The following is an 18,398-nucleotide window of genomic DNA, read 5'->3' on the forward strand; positions in this document are numbered from 1 at the left end:
TCTCAAATCTTTTGCGGAATGACATGGGATGGCCCTTGTTCTTCCCAGGAACGCTCCCGCCGCTAAACCTTGTCCGACATCATCGTCGCCCTCATCGACGCCGAGCCCCAAACAACCGTGGAGACTCCTTAGCCTTACTCCTGAAGAGAGCCTCCTCGCTTCCCCACAACCATGATTTTCAGAGATCTACCAATCGGGTTCGAGATCACCAATAGCTTGTTCCTGCATAATCCATTCTGGCCGTCTTTGCCGGAGGGAAACTGGACTCGGTCTAACTCCCTGGCGCGTGGCGTTTCTCTCTCGCCTGGTCATCGCTCAGGACCCGCAAACCCCTTCGAAACGATCGTAAACCAATCGCATCTTTGGAAAGCTCGTCTTTGCTGGTGCACACAGCCTGCGTCGTCCAGTCGTCAGATCAATGCTTCAACTGATCTTTCGTGAGAAGTCAGCGGCAAGATGCTTCACTCAGGAGAACGACGCAACGGCCGCAATCCCTGGCCTTGGGAGATGGGCCCGTAGTTTGCCAAGCCCCATCAAATGTCTCCCAAGACTGTCCAAGACCTGTCATCCAGAGTATCGACAAGTTTGTATAAGAATCACTCGCATGTCCGGTCAAACTTTCATCTTTTCCCTTCTCATCAGCATCTCATCTTCACTTCAGCCTTCTTTCATCTGCCTTTCTTTCCGACACGAGCCCGGAGCTCCTACACGGCCTTTTACACTTTAATAGTACACATTCTTAGTTCTACTCAACTTTCACCAATCTTTCCAACCGCCAAAATGAAGTACGGCTCAGCTCTCCTCCTCGCGGCTTTCGCTGCCACCAACGTCTTTGCCCACGGTGTCATCGACGGTGTTCAGGGTGCCAACGGCGTCAACCTTCCCGGTCTTTCTTGTAAGTCAACAAACTACATCAAGACACAGGAGCTTCGACTAACAGTCTCCAGTGATCGATGACACTCCCCGTGACTGCGCCTCTCCCCGCTGCGGCTCCGAGGCCGATACCTCCATCATCCGTGACCGCGAGCTCGGCACCGCCAAGGCCTCCGCTCTTGGCCGCACCCAGGGTGGTGGTCCCGTCGATGCCGCTGCCATGATGCAGACCTTCATGAACGGTGCCGCCGGCAACACAACCGCCACCAAGGCTGCCCGTGAGATCCACGAGGCCAACCTCGCCCGCCGCTACGCCAACATCGCCGCTCGCCAGGCCGGCAAGGGCACCAAGACCCCCAAGGGCACCGTCGAGACTGGTGTCAAGGCCGCCACCGGTATGGCTGCCCAGCAGGGTATGCCCACCACCGCCGACGATGGTACCATCTCCATGACCTTCCACCAGGTCAACCAGGACGGCGCCGGCCCCCTCAAGGCTGACATTGACGGCACCTCCGGCGGTACCGACCCCGCTGCCTTCAAGACCGCCGAGGTCACCCAGAACGTCCCCGGTATCGGTATCGGCGGTCTCTCTGGTGCCTCCACCATGGACTTCCCCGTCAAGGTCCAGATGCCCGCTGGCATGACCTGCGACGCCAACGTCGGTGGCGCCAGCAACGTCTGCGTCGCTCGCCTTCGCAACGCCGCCCTCGCCGGTCCCTTCGGTGGCTCCGTCGCCTTCACCCAGTCCACCGCCGCCCGCAAGCGCGCCGTCGAGTTCAACCTCAAGAAGCGTTCCGAGCGCCGCTCCGCCCGCGACTTCAAGGCCTAAAGTGGTTTCGCACTTTTTTCCGAGCATCGGACAAGTAATTTGCGCACGGCTACGCAGCAGGGAGGGAAGAGGTCGCCATTTACATATTTCGGTGTCGACAGGTTGGTTTATCGAGTAACCTTGCCAGGGGCATTGGTGCTGCGATCTACAACCGTCGAACGAGGGGGTTAAACAGTCCAAACAGACTGAGTTCTGGCTTCATTGCTTGCTACTCACTCTCTCTTGTATCATTGCATTCCATCCTTTACATGATATCCAGTGGATACGTTGGGAATTTGTCTATAGTCCTGCTACATAGAAGTGTTGATGAAATAACGATGCTTTGTGGTTCTTGAAATTTGTTCTCAATCTACTGGTTTCTTGTGACCTTGAGTATCAATTATCGTTATGACTGTGTTTACTGACAAACAGGGAGATCTTGGCCTTTCTCTTTGAAGGGGTCCAAACGAACAATCACCTCGGACTTTGAGAACTAAGCATTCCGTTCGCAAGGACACTGCCAGCTATGGGTGGAGCAAAACGGGCGGAAGTGGGAGGATCTGCAACGTTCCCGCGGAAGCACCTGCACGAGGCTAAGTTTTACCCACGTCGATCCTCCTGGGAGGTGGCCTGGATTACGCAACGCCTCACCATCTAGAATGAATCTACTCACTTACTCCATTTCCCCCAAACGAATACTACGCAGTAGAGACTATGGCTCAACTGGCTTCTAGATCAGATTCTTGATACGAGGGTTTCTTCTACGAAGGAAGTTTGCTTCCGGTTCGAGCATTAGTCAGTTTCCCTCAGCGTTGTGTTTGCCCAGTGGCCAATGTGAGGTTCGGATGTGTAAGATGCGTGAGAAAAAAGGGCGCGAGTCAGCTCGGCGAACCCAGCGGCCCTCCCACTTTCCACATACTTTTTCGTCTGAACTCTTTGATGCGGCGTGCCTGGGCGTTGGCCTGGGCTGGCGTCATCATTGTAAGGAAGTATGCTGTTCTGTTCTTCTACACGCACCCTCCGTTACGTCCTCAGAAAAATTGCCTTTTAAATGGCTGGCCATGTTTACATCTTGTCGTGCGTGGTTGACAAGATCAGTTATTCGGATATCTAGTGTATTGTTGACGGTTTTTTGCATGTGAGCCAAGGTGCGAATTGAAATAGGTCCCTCACGCATCCATTTCATCATGATCAACACTGTCGCTTTTGAAGGGGGACTGGTCCTAATCTACCAAAGTCCGCAGGGTGTTGAAGAGACTAGAACCACCTCACGTTCCGACTCCAAACTCCCGCCGGCCCTCCGGGTGCGAGCACGGTTAGAAGCTCCAGAGAGCCTCACTTGTAAGTCTAGAACGGACAGCTACTGGGCGGGAGGGGGTGAGTTGAGGGGCGTGAAGCAGAGAAAGCTTACCTCTCACCGAATGGTGTGGTGTACGTCAGCGGGAATGCCGGGGCATAGCAGGAGCGGCGGCCACCCTCTTGTTATTCTTTCCTTTTGACTTCCTGTTGAATGCCGCGCGGAGTTGGGTTGACATGTGTCCCGTTTCTGTGGGTGTGTAGATTGAGAGTTTCCGAAATCCAGAATGATCCAGAATGGTGGTAATTACCTCGGAGTTCCGAAGTTCGGTTCCATTTCCTTGGGTCTCTATTTTCCTTCTTCTCCTATCCGGTTCATCTGCGCGGATTTGAAATGTCTGCAAATTATCTACAAAGAGCGGACGGCGTATGATGTTTCACGGTAGTTTGAGAGACACTCGAGATGGGATTTCTGCCACCCCATTCTCTCTTTCTTTTCCGGATTCGGAAATACGGGTCCGCCGTTAAGAAAAATGCCCCCCCCCCTCGGTTTCCGCATATTGTTTGCGGTCCGGGGTCCCGGGCCCGGGTGAGTGGGATAAAGGAGATGGGGAAGAAGAAAAGTAGAAGAAGAAAAAGACAAGCTTTGATGATTTGAATTGTTTCTGCGGAGAATATGGCTAGGCTTATCGGGTTGATTCTGCATCCCGGCGGAGATCTCGGAGAGTTTTGGTTCCTTCTTGACGAACGGCTTTGATGAGGGACGATCCGTCTGTAATCTACGGCATTTACCTTGTCTTAGGCTTTTTATTTTATTTTTTAATTGGGAGAAGCGCCGAAGGAGTCTTAGTGAAGATTCTTTCGAAACGGGTTTCTTGGATTCAAGGAAGCCTGTATGGGTTTGAGAGTACGCGGTCGGATTTGAAGATGGGAAACTCTTGAGTAACGATATTGGGATACTTGCAGTGTTAGTGAGTGCCATGTTCATTAGCTTGTCTTGACTTCCCGCCGCTGAACGCTCAACCCTCAGCGCCATCTCGCTTCTATTATTGCAGAAACGTGTTGAACTCAAGCGTTCCCTTTGCTTTTCTTCTGACAACAGCTGATTGCGATTGACCTGGGAACTCCCAGAACGCAGCCTTTAATAAAGGCGCTGTGATGGTAGCGAACAGCCACTATACTTTTCGCTACTCGTACAGTATACTCAATAGCGCCATCGCGAAGGGTCGCATTATATAGCAGATCTGATCTTGGCTTTATGCTTTATGCTTTTGATACTGGAAGTAACAAGGATTGATGAGCCTGAGATCATTCGCATACTGCAGGACCCACGGTTGATGAGCATCATCGGCTTATCCATCTTGTTCCCAAGCCTTAAATTGGCACCGTGTGGTCTGCCACCTAAAGTTATTCAACATTTGGTTCTGCCTCGTACTCAAATAAGGCTAAATCGCTCTTAGGAGCCGCCCTCCCATCTATAGGTGTTTCAGAGATTGGGGTCTTCACTGCAGGTCTGGGCCTTGCAGAGAAAGGCGGATAGCCGATGCCTCTCATTAACGCGTCATCCAGTAGGTTTCAAGGTAATAGACGATAGTTTCTTGCTCTCTGACAACTGTATGCCGCCAATGGTGTCATTTTCGGCGCCATTTAAGACTTTGCGCCACTCTTTGCAGGCGGGAGTGCATCTAAAGTACCTTAGATATTCCATTCCTAAGCCCGGTACTATGTACTTTGGGTATATTCGTCTCTGTAACCGCATGTTACGAAGCCAAATAAAACAGCAAGCAAGGATCATTAATGGCTTATGTATTTGAGCTAACGTTGGGCGAAGAGCTTGATGTTTTCCCACCCAGCGACGGACTGCATTGACGTAGTCAAAACATCCGAGTCACAACATTTGCCGCTGATGCTATCAAGAAACGAGATGATAGTTATCTACGGATACTAACAGCAAGTGAATAAGTGCTATAGGCAGGTGCTTGAGAGGAGCTTGCTCGGGCCGAGGTTTCGCAGGCCGAAAAAATCGCGGCCTCGACGGTTCCTCTTTGACGTTCGATTCCGTAAAAGGGCATCCCGGCATGGACGGAGCGGCAAGATGACCTACTCCGACACTCCGTGCCAGTCCGCCAAGAAGGGTAATCCAACGACACTTTTGCTAGCCTAGTGCTAGAACGTCTGAACGTAAGTACCTAGTTCTAGATCGCTCGGAAGATACGGATATTTTCGGCTGCGTCTCTTTCCCTGCTTCTCCTTTGTCCTTCCAACTATCAAAATCTACGAAGGCGTGAAGATACCTGCGGTACGTAGTACAAACACACTCTGAAAAGACGCATGGAATTGAGTAATCTCACTAACAAACCCAATCAGGAACCATCACATTGGCAAGGATTGAATCACAACAGTAGCGGTCAAGAAGACTCCTGCCGTCTACAGTCCCTCGGCCGAGACGGGGTCCCTCGTGATTCGGGAGGATGAAAGTGCGAGGGAATGAAACTATTTGCTGGAATATCTTTACATGGGGGGGAAAAAAAACACGCTATACGCGCAAGTGAAGCCCGTTAGCGTAGCTGCGTAGCTGCATAGTGTCCTGTGGTAGGTAGGTAGCTGGCGTGTATCCGTACATTTCTTCTCAAAACCCTGGCGCTTCCTGCAGGCACGCTCATGCGGGATTCATGCGGTTGAAGATGAATAGTGGGACACACGCGAACAACAATCAGCCCAGCGGAAGACTAGCCGAGATGGAGGGTGGTAGCGAGGGGGGGTCATCGGCGGGAGAGGTTTGGCTCGTTGTGGTGGGCAGACTGAAGGCTGGATGGAAACAGATCTCGAACGAGTGGGTACATCCATACGCGGCTGGAATACGTACCTGTGGTCTGGAAGAGCACTTGCTACGATTATTGAATATTGAGTAAGTATACTGCGGACCGATGAACGCCAAGTATTGTGAGCTTTCAGAAGCAATAACCGGCTCAAATTACCTCCACTTACGTACTGCACCAGAATCCAGAGTCTGGGCAGCCAACCTCCCACAACGGGGCCCCGCATTCAGCCGAAGAATCCGCTCCGAGGTCGCCGGGGGAAATAACGCTTGTGGCACGGACTCGGGGCCAATTGGAACGCGGGGCGGGGGTTGTTGAGGCCCCTCCATCCCTCCTTCGGTAGCCGGTTCAGGCGTCCCTCGCTTGCGCGTGCCCACTGTCCACATCAGAACAATTGGGGGCGGTGGAGGGAGGAGGGGGCAGTTGGGAGGAGACAACTGAATGCCCCGCCATCCCACTAGGTCGGGTTCCTGGGTGACGACGCAGCTTTTTTTTGGACACCTTTATGGATAGCTTTTTGCGCGGAACGATACCGTTAGAAGATTCGCGTTAGAACAAAATGGTAGAACGAGTGCAGTTTGGACTTTCAGTACGGGTAGATACAAAAATGTGTGAGGCTTCTCGTCATGGCTCACTTGGACAGTCTTATCTCGTAATAAAGTTGTGTCCTGGCGTACCAAAGCGGCATGGCATGTGAAAACCTACCACAAAAAAACAAAAAAAAAAAAAGAGACCACGCGCCAAAACCGTTCATCGGATGTGTACCTACACAGGCAACACAGGAACACAAGAGGACAGATAGAGAAAGATAGACAAGACAAGCCTAATGCGTAAACTTCTGCAGAGCTTATCTGCATCACGACACTTGGCCTCGTACAAGCCCTCTCACAAACATTGTCTGCCTACGTGTATCCCGCGCCAGGCGAGCCGTTTATCTCACGCCATAAGGTATCCTGCGCTTTATCCCGCATTCCAAGACGGCTCATCCATGCAGACGTACCCAAAGTAATCCCTTTTCAACCTGAACAAAAACGCGCCGTTACCGTGACCGTTCAACGTCTGTCTGCGTGTTCCTGTCACGTACAGATAGCTCCACCAGAGCTGTGCTCTCTTCTCACCCTTAGTGGCCTGTCATTGTTCAACCCCGTCCGTCCGCCCGTCTCACCGCCCCTCCCAACAACAACGGACGACTTTACCTCGCCCTAGCTCCCCAGGCGCCCTTCCACATCCTTCCGCCGGCGTCCCGGATAGCTCCTTGGCCTAATCTACACAGTACCTAGCTTTTAGACGAACCATCTGTATCCCCCGCAGCCTACCGAGCTATATACGCATCAACCCACTCTCCCCGAGGCCACTCCCATTCTCTTCTCTTTCTCTCTTCATCCCATAACCAAAACACCATAGAGAATAGTCTCACCAGGATCCCAAAAAGCTTTTCAACCAAAAACCACCACCTACAGCAAAACCCTCCCCAATCGTCTGATCGCGCTTACGAGTCGCGGTCACCCCCGTCGTCAAGACGTTTTCCAACCTCCTCAACTCGTAAGTTTAACTTTACCTCACTCAACAACAAATCTCATCATTCATGAAAACATCTTATAATCTACTCCCACGAAATGTTTGCTAACCTCAATGTTCAGGGTCCATCACCCGTACGCAGGAGCCCGCTGCTCAGCCGCCCCCGGGGCTTCAGCGGACTCGGCCTTTGATCTCTAAAGGCCCTTTCTCTTCAACGAGAACAAAACCAAATTACCGCCTGAACACTTGAAACTCAACTCCTGCTCTCTCTATCAAAATCATGGCTCCCCATGCAGAGGCAGACTCGGGCTCCGCGCACGGAGATGGACCAACCAACGGCAACGGCAACGGCGCCGTGACTACTACTAACCTTTCCCAGCACGATCGCGAGCTCTTCACCGTCGACTCCCCCAACGTCGTCTACAACGACAACGAGATCCTCTCAAAGTACACCTACCGCACCACAAAAGTCACCCGGGACGCCGCCACCGGCAAGTACGTCGCCAAGCCCACCACCACGCTCTACGAGTTCAAGACGGACCGCAAGGTCCCCAAGGTCGGCATGATGCTCGTCGGCTGGGGCGGCAACAACGGCACCACCGTCACCGCCGGCATCCTCGCCAATCGCCGCGGCCTCGAGTGGGATACCCGCGAGGGACCCCGCGCCGCAAACTACTATGGCTCCGTCATCATGGGGTCCACCGTCAAGCTGGGCACCGACGCCGAGACGGCAAAGGACGTCAACATCCCCTTCCACGACCTGCTTCCCATGGTTCACCCCAACGACCTGGCCATTGGCGGTTGGGATATCAGCAAGATGAGCTTGGCTGACGCCATGGATCGCGCCCAGGTGCTGGAGCCGACGTTGAAGATGCAGGTCAAGAAGGAGATGGCCGAGATGGTTCCGCTTCCCAGTATCTACTACCCTGATTTCATCGCTGCCAATCAGGAGGACAGAGCCGACAATTTGATCCCCGGAAGCAAGGCCTCCATGGCTCACGTTGAGCAGATTCGCAAGGACATTCGGTAAGAATTTCCTCTGCGGGCTATCAAGTGACATTGTTGATTGCTGCTGCTGCTGCCGGTGGTGTTGGTGCTGACTGTGAGAATAGCGACTTCAAGGAAGCCAACGGCCTCGACAAGGTCATTGTGCAGTGGACCGCAAACACGGAGCGATACGCCGACATCATCCCGGGCGTCAACGACACCGCCGACAACCTGCTCAAGGCCATTGAGGAGGGTCACGAGGAGGTCTCGCCCTCGACCGTCTTCTCCGTCGCCTGCACGCTTGAGGGCGTTCCCTTCATCAACGGCTCCCCGCAGAACACCTTCGTCCCCGGCGCCATCGAGCTGGCCGAGAAGCATGGGTCCTTCATCGGCGGCGACGACTTCAAGTCGGGCCAGACCAAGATGAAGTCGGCCCTCGTCGACTTCCTCATCAACGCTGGTATCAAGCTGACTTCCATTGCGAGCTACAACCACCTGGGCAACAATGACGGCAAGAACCTCAGCTCGCACAAGCAATTCCGATCCAAGGAGATTAGCAAGTCCAACGTGGTGGACGACATGGTTGAGGCTAACACGGTGTTGTACAAAGAGGGCGAGCACCCCGACCACACCGTTGTCATCAAGTACATGCCGGCCGTGGGCGACAACAAGCGCGCTCTCGACGAGTACTACGCCGAGATCTTCATGGGTGGTCACCAGACCATCTCGCTCTTCAACGTGTGCGAAGACTCGCTGCTGGCATCGCCGCTCATCATCGACCTCGTGCTCGTGGCCGAAATGATGACGCGCATCCAGTGGAAGGCTTCTTCGTTGGAAGGTGTCGCGACTAAGGACTTCAAGGGTTTCCACAGCGTGCTGAGCATCTTGAGCTACATGCTCAAGGCGCCTTTGACCCCGCCGGGAACCCCCGTCATCAACGCGTTGAGCAAGCAGCGTGCCGCGCTGACCAACATCTTCCGCGCTTGTGTCGGTCTGGAGCCCGAGTCTGAGATGACGCTCGAACACAAGCTGTTCTGATGCGTCGCCGGACTGCGGGTGAATATTCCATTCTTTGCCATGCCACGTGGCCCTCCTTTGAATTGTTGCTTTGCTTCCAATTTGGGAGGTCGATAACAAACACAATCACCTCGTCCGATCACTGAAAGTTGCGTCGAAGATTTGAGATAGTGCCTATATTATTACAAGAAAATACAGTCAGTCTTTACCGCAATGCCGTAAGCGTCCCACATGCCAGAGTTTTGGCATCTCGGATGGTGAAGCTATTTGGGAAGCAGCCACGCAAGCTCTCATAAGTTGAACCTTAGAAGTGCCGTTCTCGAAAGCGAAAAGCTTAAGCTTGCTGGAAGCATGGACAGGTGCTGTTGCTGTCAAGAGTCGAGACGAGTTTGCATCTAAAGGTGGTGTCAAGCTGGGTGTTAATTGGTCGTTGAGGGAAGAGACGAGGCTGTTAATCGTACAGCATTGAAGCAGATGGGACGACGGCCAATCAGTGCGCTGGAAATGCTCTCAATGGCTTTGGCTCAGACACGCCGCTCATTAGCTTGGGAGCATCGGACAATATCAGTCAACATGTCAACTGCGCGGGCCTCTTTTTCGTGACGGGCGAGAAAGGACGGACCCAGGCCAGGGCCCTGGCGGCTGGAGGAGAAAAAAATCTGGAGATTCTGGAGAATGTTTCTAGCCAGGGGGCTGGAATGACATTCCGATATTCGTATCCAGCTGACAACCGCCCTGTCTTCTGCTCGTTATTTTCTCCGCAGTCAAGCGAGGGAGAATGACGAATGTCGATAGACGAGAGGAAAAAGGGGGGAAACTCGGTGGGAATCCTGCGAGGTGTTCGGTGTCGGTAAACAGAGGCGCAATTGCATGCTGTCCAATAGCAAAGACCTGAGAGGTGAGGTGGGGCGCGGGGACATCCCCAAAGCTAAATTCTAGCCCCGAGTAAGACGTAACGGTGCAGGAGCAGGGGAACAAAGGGGACTCCGTACTTTCTGTAAAAGACATGACCTGATTGGGTCAGAGGCAGGAGGTGGCCTTGTTAGCTGCCCCTGGAGGCCTGTGGAGGGACCAAATGGCGACCACTTGCGACGGCCCTTGTTGATGCTGCGTGCTCCGCTGTGCCTGATCTGCCAAATGGTTGCCGGGGTGTTGCTGGTGATGAAATTGCCCAGCTTTAATCAAGCATAAAGTAGCAATAGAACCGTAAGTACCTTAGGCGGGTGAGACGGCTGTTTTGGGTGGGTAGAAACCACACTGAGAAGCAGAGAGAGAGGGAGGGAGAGGAAGTAAAAGTACGAAGTGGGAGGCCGGCGGGAGGGAAGAGCGAAAGGGAACCGGGGAACGGACTCTGGGCAACCTTACTCATCCCTCCGGACGGTACCTTCCTCTCTCTCATTCTCTAAGGTGGGAAAGACCGACCTACCTACCTCATGGAAGGGACACACCTAATTACCTATTGAGTGAAGAGAAAAAAAAAGATACATCTTCATTTGCCAAGACGGGCCATTTTGACGCAGGCGCGTGTGTCGTCTGCCAAGTACCTTATTTTGCCTTTCAGACAGCCTGCCTTCGCCCAAACAAGCACTTAATCTGCGTTTCCTGATTTCTCCCTCTATTACCCCTTGGGCGACGACGCTATTCTTTCTCGTAACCTTTTCTCTTCCTTTCTCTCTTCCCTCTTTCCAGTTGAAACATCACGTCGAACCTCGTTCACGACTGTTTTCGCATCATCGACAGGCGCCACGGCCGCCACGACCACAAACAGACTTGCGACGATGTTGTTTTCGACACTTGGGCGCGCTGCCCTTGCTGCAGGTTAGTGTCCTGGATGCTTATTTGCGCGTTTCCCCATTGGCGACCCAGTCCAGCGACGAGGGTTGGCGTCATCCTTCAGCTTCAATCCAACAGCTTCCTTCTTTCAGAGGCACAGACATACACATTGATTAGACACCCTGGACAATTCATCGCCATCCTCGTCAATCTAGCAGGAACCCCACACTGACATGGACTTCTTCTCGTAGCCGCGTTTGCGACATGCTCGTTTGCACAAAGCTCAAAAGACGATGATCTCGGCCAATCGACTTTCGTTGCCCCGGAAAACAATGTCGCCTTTGGCTTCACCGTCCCCGAAAACAGCGGCGAGGACATCTTCTTCACGATGCGGGCTCCCATCGACCGCACATGGGCCGCCATTGGCATCGGCCAGGATCAAATGGCCGGTAGCTTGATCTTTATGATCTATCGCGACGAGACGGGCAACAACGTCACCTTCTCACCTCGCATAGCTTACGGAAACTACGAGCCAACGTACTACAATAATATGCAGTGGGACGTCCTTGCCGGGACGGGTGTGTTCAACAATTCCATGTACTTCAGTGCGCGATGCACCGCCCACTGCAGGAGCTGGGTTGGAGGATGGATCGATGTCTCAAACGAGAACCAAAAGGCCATTTACGCTGTCGGACCCAAGGGGAGCTTCTTCTCAAATAAGCAGGACACGTCTGTCAAGTTCCACGAGGAGTTTGGCCGCTTCACACTCAACATGAAGCGCACAGTTGGCCCCGGCGACGCGCCTGTGCTCAAGGACAGTTCCGTCAATGAGGGCACGACCCAAGTCTCTGCCAACGATGGCCGGAGAGACTACAAGTCCATCTTCCACGCGGTTCTGATGGTAGGCTCCTTGGTCTTCCTCATTCCTTTTGGCGCCATCCTCCTTCGCTTTGGAAACATGGTTAGGTGGCACGCCCTCAACCAAGGTGTTGCTCTGGTTATTGTTCTCATTGGATTCGTGCTCGGTGTTCTTACCAGCTTTTGGTACTCACGCGTAAGTCCCCGTAAACCTGGATTGAAGAGATGTTAATGCTGAGGTGGAAGAAAGTCTCGCGGTTTCAAATCAGCGCATCAAATCATCGGTTTCATAGTGGTTGGCTTCCTTTTGGGTCAATTCGCCATTGGTTTCTTGCATCACCAAAAGTACAAGAAGACGCAGCGGGACACGCCATACAAGGTTGTTCACCAATGGCTCGGTCGCATCACGATTGCTCTCGGCACTTTCAACGCATTCTTGTATGTCTACCCGATTCAAATCATACCGTCAAGGTACTAACATGTGTAGGGGCTTCTCATTTGCCTTGAATCGCCGATTTAACTACTTCCTCGCTGCGTTCATCATCCTCATGCTTCTGGTCTCGTTATTTTTCACCTTCGGAGGCAAGTGGGTCCGCGGCCGGCTGCCCGCTAAGTTCGGCAACCAGGGAACGGGCGGATACAACCCGGAGCCTTGGAGACAAGCGCCTCCGCAAGGCGGTTACGCGTACACCGGTGCCGCTCCTCCTGCCTACCAGCCGCCTTCTCACCAGAACCAAAGCGTCGGTCTGACAAGCATGGTGGCGGATCCCACGCAGCCGACGAAAGAGAGGAGCGGTAGCCGCGACTACCGGAACAACGACTTGGGCTCTGCGCACCAACCGCGCGAGATGGTGTAAACCACTCGCTCGGTATCGCTCCGACTTTGACATCAATATTGTCTGCATTTCTTGGCGTTGCGTGGGGTAGGGAAACGAAAGTGAATGGAAAATGAATGCTGGGTAGTCCTTGCGGAGGGGCCCTCTGCTTCAATGCTATGATTTAGCTGTATATTTAATGTATTTCACACATCTAGTTTCATACCAAAGATGCATGATTCGATGAACGATTGCCTTCTCGTCCCAATAAGATTAGATTAGCTAACAAGAGTAGCTTTGGACTAAGAATGCGCTTGCTGGTCGTGGTGTTGAGCGAGACCGGACGGCGCGATCGTCTTCGGCACCGAATCGGCAGATTGCGACATTCGTTGTTTGACTGGCGGTGGGTCAATCGTTGAAGATGTCAAAGTTCTTTTTCCATCGAGACTCCCTTGTTCGCTTTGCTATCTAGTAGGTTGAAATTCAAATTCCGCCTTCTTTTCAATTGAATTGAAGTTCTTTGTCGAGCCTGGCCGGAGGGAGAAACGCCAAGAAGCTCCGTAACGGTAACTCTAACGTACGGGATCCAGCGCGCCTTTCAACATCAACGGTTCGGTCTTGGAAAAAGAAATTGCGGGTACGCCCGGTCCCACGGCGCCGGGATCGGCCGTTGAGAGCTCGGCCAAGTTGCGACATTTCACCGTTGTGACGTACCCGCGTGAAGCGGTCAACCAAGTACCTCAGCCGCGACCATGAATGACACGCGACCTGCCAAGAACTTATAAAGTGTGTGTATCAATTGGCGCGCCGAGCCAGGTTTTTGTACGGTAGCGGGCTGACTCTTGTTACATGCTTGCCCTTGTGAGGATAAGTGGCGTCAACTTGTTTCCGTTTCGTTTTTTTTCTTTCCCCTTGCGCTCGTCTGTTGCCGCACGGCTCGATCCCGTGCCGGCCTGGGCGGAGTTTCCCCGACGTCCATTTGATCTTTTGTACTCTTGGCCCAGCCTTTTCCAACTTCATCTCTTGAACAACCTATTGTCAGCATTCTTTCCTCCACTCATCTTTGGCCGGATGGGTTGTGTGTTCAGCTCTTCACTTGGTGTGCCTCGCAAGCATCCATAAACTTGTAGAAAACACGAGATTTACGTTACTACATCTCTGACGTAGACACACATATACTCACTCGTAACGGCTAACGAGATACATCCTCAACCATTTCCTCTCATTCTTCAACTGTCGGTGGAGTGTAACCCCAAGACCAAAACATCGGCACCGGGGCCCCCACAAAATGCCGCCGCGGCGCACGGAGGACGAGCTGGTGCTCCAGCACCATGATGAGGATGCCGACACCGAAAGAGGGGAGTACTCGGACTTGGACGATGATGCGGACGAGGACACGCCGATGATGCTGGGCCAAACCGGCGGTGCGGTTGAGGCTGCCGATGCGCCGCTCTCAAATGCGCCCCCCAAACCTCTGCCGCTACCTCTCGTCAAGAAACCTGAGAAGCCACCGCCCATTGCCTGGCGCGATCTGCCAAAGAAGCAGCAGCTGTTCGTGATTACCATGACGAGGTTAAGCGAACCTCTTGTTCAGACTTCTCTCCAGGTGTGTATCTCTTTAGTCTCACTAAAGTACCCCCGGCGCAAAGTTCAGAACATGGCATGACCAGAGTATTCACTCGCCTCCTTATTAAAATGGGGTTCGTCTTGAGAGAGTCATCTTCCACCCGTTGACACCGTTCTCAGTCCTACATGTTTTACCAACTCAAATGGTTCGATCCAACGCTGCCCGACTCGGTAATCTCAAGCCAGGCCGGCATCCTCCACGCCTCCTTCACAGCAGCACAGTTCATCACAGCCATGATCTGGGGCCGCCTCGCAGACTCGAAGCGCTTCGGCCGCAAGACGGTCCTCATGATCGGCCTCCTCGGCACCTGCTTCTCCTGTATTGGCTTCGGCTTCTCCCAGTCCTTTGCGCAGGCCCTCTTTTTCCGCTGTCTAGGCGGCGCAACAAACGGCAACGTCGGCGTCCTGCGGACAATGATTAGCGAAATCGTCCGCGAGAAGAAGTTCCAAGCTCGCGCCTTTATTCTGCTGCCCATGACCTTCAACATTGGCGTCATCATCGGGCCCATTTTGGGGGGTATCCTCTCCGATCCGGCGGGCAGCTACCCTTCCTTGTTTAGTGATGTTGCTTTCTTCCGGAAATATCCCTATGCGACGCCAAACCTGCTCAGCGCAATCTTCCTCTCCTGCGCTGCCCTGTCCGTCTGGCTCTGCCTCGAGGAAACGCACGACGCCCTCCGCGAAGAGGGCCCAGACCTCGGATCCCGCGTAGGAGCAAGCATCGCCTCCCTCGTCCGCCGAATCCTCGCCCGTCGACGAAGGGGTTTGAACAGCAGTGCCGTCGACGCAGCCTACACGCCCCTTCACTCCAGCTCCGCAAGCACAACCGACGTCGACGTCGAACTCTCCCCAGAATCCGCACCACCACCAGCAAAACAGAAACCCCGCCCCCGATACCGCCACCGCCTCCTTCCGCCGCATCTTCACCCGCAACGTCCTCATGACCTTCTCCGCGCACTTCTTCCTCGCCTTCCACGTCGGCACCTTCAACGCCCTCTGGTTCGTCTTCCTCTCGACCCCGACCTCCGCCGCCCCGCCCCACCTCCCCTTCCGCTTCTCCGGCGGGCTCGGCATGCCCCCGCAGTCCGTCGGCATGGCCATGGCCATCCTCGGCGTCATCGGCATCAGCCTTCAGCTGCTCGTGTACCCGCGCCTGTCAGCGCACCTGGGCACCGTGAAAGCGTGGCGCCTGTTTTTGTATTTCTTCCCGGTGACGTATTTTTTGGTGCCGTACCTGGCCGTCGTATCCACCACCGACGCCGCGCCCCCGCCGGGGCCGAAGGGCGGACCGGCGATATGGTTTGCTATTGTCGGGGTGTTGTTGTTCCAGGTTCTGGGACGGACGTTTGCGCTGCCGGGGCAGACGATTCTGATTAATAACTGTACGCCGCACCCGTCTGTGTTGGGCACGATTCACGGGCTAGGGCAGAGTGTTAGTAGTGCGGCGAGGACGATTGGGCCCGTGTTGTGCGGGTGGCTTTATGGACGGGGGCTCGAGGGCGGAGTTGTGGGTGCTGTGTGGTGGGGCTTGGCGGGCGTTGCGGTGTTGGGGGTGATGGCGAGCTGGGCTGTTTGGGAGGGGGATGGGCATGAGATTTGGATTGATGGGGATGAGGTTGCTGTTGCTGAGGAGGAGGGAGAAGGGCATAGGCAATGATGGGCGTTATTAGAAAAGTTGGTGGGTGAAATGGATGTGTGGTTCTTTCGATATATACAGCCATACAGCATCCCGAGTAGAATCTAATAATCAACGACTTGTTCTATTTGTCAGTAGCTTTGAATCTGGACTACTAAAGTACGTAGCCTCCATCATTTCCACACTGCAAGGTATGCAGTAGTTGGACTTGGCATAAGGCCCTTTGGTGTTGTGAAGGTCTTCCAGCTCTCAATCTCACCGTGCAATTCTCTGGTGTTCAAGTTGCCAAGTTTCCAATACCCAACCTCCTTTGACATCAGGGAATTAGCTGGGAGAAGACAAAAGAACCTACTTATCTATCATAGCCTGCCTGCTGCTGTCTTAGCCAAACACTCTATACCATATTCCCAGTTTCTCTCCTTTTTCTTGTCGCTTCTCGGTATGAAAGCTCTTTGCTCTTGCTGCTACCGAAACAAAACTGACCACTCTCCTAGGCCGCGTCTACTGTTCAAAGGCTATACTGACAGGCCCTGATATCCCAGATCCAGAAACGGCCTTTTCCTCCTATTGCATACATCCACAAGGCTCTCGCCCGGGCTCTACGGAACAAGCTCAGATCAAGAACAAAAAGCCACACCTCCACTTCCGTACAGGAAACACATATAACATGGGCGGTGGACGGCGAGCGATTGGCATTGGAGCCTGTCGTAGTAATCCCGAAAGAAGGATTCCAGGCAGTGTCGCGCCGCCAACGTGCTCCTTCACCTGCTATTTTCGGATGATATTACTGTACATGCGGTTGGATCTTGGTCGATAAAGGAGGGAGGCAATGGATTATGGATGGAGGATGTCCACATGTTTGCAGGTTTTTATGCTTGACGTGCAGCAGAATATTGGTCTCGCCAGCCTCATCTTGCCAGCCTGATCTGACAAGCCGATCCCCTCCCCTCTCCAGAGGACTTTTTCAACTATGTATTTGAGTGTCCCTGTGCGATTTTCAGCCCTTTAAATTTCTTTCACGTTTCTTATTTTTGACTTGTTCATCAGCTTCTCTTCGTCCGCATTATAGCGGTGTACACTAAATTGTTTTCTCATGATGCGCCTCGCCACAAGAATTATTCTGTGTCTCTGGTTTTGCATATGTAGCAGTGCAAACGTCTTTCGCCAACCACCAGGCGCGGGGCCAACGGGAAACTTTCGGAGCAACCCGATTTATGTCATAGGAGAGATACTCGACATACAATGGGACTCCGACGATGATTCGGCTGCTGTGACTTTATACATGATTCAGGCATCCGAGGAATCGGAACCAGCGCAAGCCACCATATTCTGTGAGCTCCCATCCCTTTTACTTACTATTGAGTACAATGAACATTTCGTGGATAACGAACGCCCCCTCGCATAGCATCTCAGCAAACAGCGACATGGAACTGGCGCGTCAGCTTCGACGGTTTCCCATCCACCCACGAACCGAAGCTGAGCGACGTCTACTTCTTCCGTCTAGTGCCGACCGTGGCGGGCGGAGCCGGCTCCACGTGTCACTACTTCAATATCACTAACAACGCCGTGTCGTCGTCGGTACCTTCTGTGTCGTCAACATCCATTTTGGTGGCTCCGACGGTCACATCTACGGCTACAAACACCCCAAAACAAGGTGATGGCGGGCTATCAGGAGGTGCGGTAGCTGGCATCGCAATCGGAGCAACGTTTGGCACACTGGCTGTCGTAGGGATAGCGGGTTTCCTATTTTGGATGCGCTGGAAGAACAAGAAGAGGGAAAGAATGGGAGAGACAGCGGGTGCTACCAATGCGAGCATCGCAAACGAGGTGCGTCTACATAAAATGGATGTTTTCTCGCCGTTAAATGAGTTACCCAGCGAAGGTACTCGACGCTTCGAAGCGGAGGGTTCGGAACCGAGCGACATGAGATTTGAGATGTCTGGAAACTCGGTCGTTCGGAGTGAAAACGCGGGGGTTCATCAGGCTAGTAGACGTTGAGACCATTGATTACCACACTCTGAGATTGAAAGGCAAAGTATGTTATCTTCCGGTTTCGTGGGTAACGTTATTGATGTGAAGGACAGACATATAAATATCTGTTTTTTGATCAACCACAACACCTGCTTGTGGATCCAAAAAGGTCTACGCAGCTTCAGTCAAGTCCTCTCTACCTGGCATTGAGGATAATAAGCGAATGTTGAAGAGTCACATAACAAGCCTCACTCCCTGACAGGCGTTTTCTTGAATTTGGTATCTGATGCGTAAGGCAGACTTCTCGACACATAAATGTAGTGTCTCTGAGCTTGACATTTCTCAATCTCCATGGTTGGGCGAACTCCAGGCTTTGCATTCGCACTAGTCATGCGATGGCT

General features: G+C 53.2%; 4 protein-coding genes across 4 annotated transcripts; all 4 read left to right on the forward strand.

Moving 5' to 3' along the window:
- Window positions 1-780: 780 nt before the first annotated feature.
- GAS2 (1,3-beta-glucanosyltransferase) lies at window positions 781-1,702 on the forward strand (the record flags this gene model as incomplete). Its single annotated transcript, XM_053198410.2, has 2 exons — window positions 781-895; window positions 948-1,702. 2 exons carry the CDS (start codon window positions 781-783, stop codon window positions 1,700-1,702), a joined length of 870 nt encoding a protein of 289 aa, XP_053044174.1.
- Window positions 1,703-7,594: 5,892 nt separating this feature from the next.
- On the forward strand, window positions 7,595-9,339 carry INO1 (Myo-inositol-1-phosphate synthase; the record flags this gene model as incomplete). The annotated part of the gene is made up of 2 exons (XM_053198411.2): window positions 7,595-8,340; window positions 8,427-9,339. 2 exons carry the CDS (start codon window positions 7,595-7,597, stop codon window positions 9,337-9,339), a joined length of 1,659 nt encoding a protein of 552 aa, XP_053044175.2.
- A 1,757-nt stretch (window positions 9,340-11,096) lies between these two features.
- On the forward strand, window positions 11,097-12,806 carry N0V96_004978 (uncharacterized protein; the record flags this gene model as incomplete). The annotated part of the gene is made up of 4 exons (XM_065757275.1): window positions 11,097-11,136; window positions 11,343-12,145; window positions 12,200-12,387; window positions 12,437-12,806. The coding sequence occupies 4 exons, from the start codon at window positions 11,097-11,099 to the stop codon at window positions 12,804-12,806; spliced, it is 1,401 nt and encodes a 466-aa protein (XP_065614044.1).
- A 1,246-nt stretch (window positions 12,807-14,052) lies between these two features.
- N0V96_004979 (uncharacterized protein) lies at window positions 14,053-16,228 on the forward strand (the record flags this gene model as incomplete). Its single annotated transcript, XM_065757276.1, is given in 4 exon segments — window positions 14,053-14,370; window positions 14,511-15,227; window positions 15,244-15,772; window positions 16,194-16,228. 4 exon segments carry the CDS (start codon window positions 14,053-14,055, stop codon window positions 16,226-16,228), a joined length of 1,599 nt encoding a protein of 532 aa, XP_065614045.1.
- Window positions 16,229-18,398: the final 2,170 nt, after the last annotated feature.

Source organism: Colletotrichum fioriniae (assembly GCF_027942845.1).
Source record: "Colletotrichum fioriniae strain IMI 355084 chromosome Unknown scaffold_5, whole genome shotgun sequence".
Lineage (NCBI taxonomy): Eukaryota > Fungi > Ascomycota > Sordariomycetes > Glomerellales > Glomerellaceae > Colletotrichum > Colletotrichum fioriniae.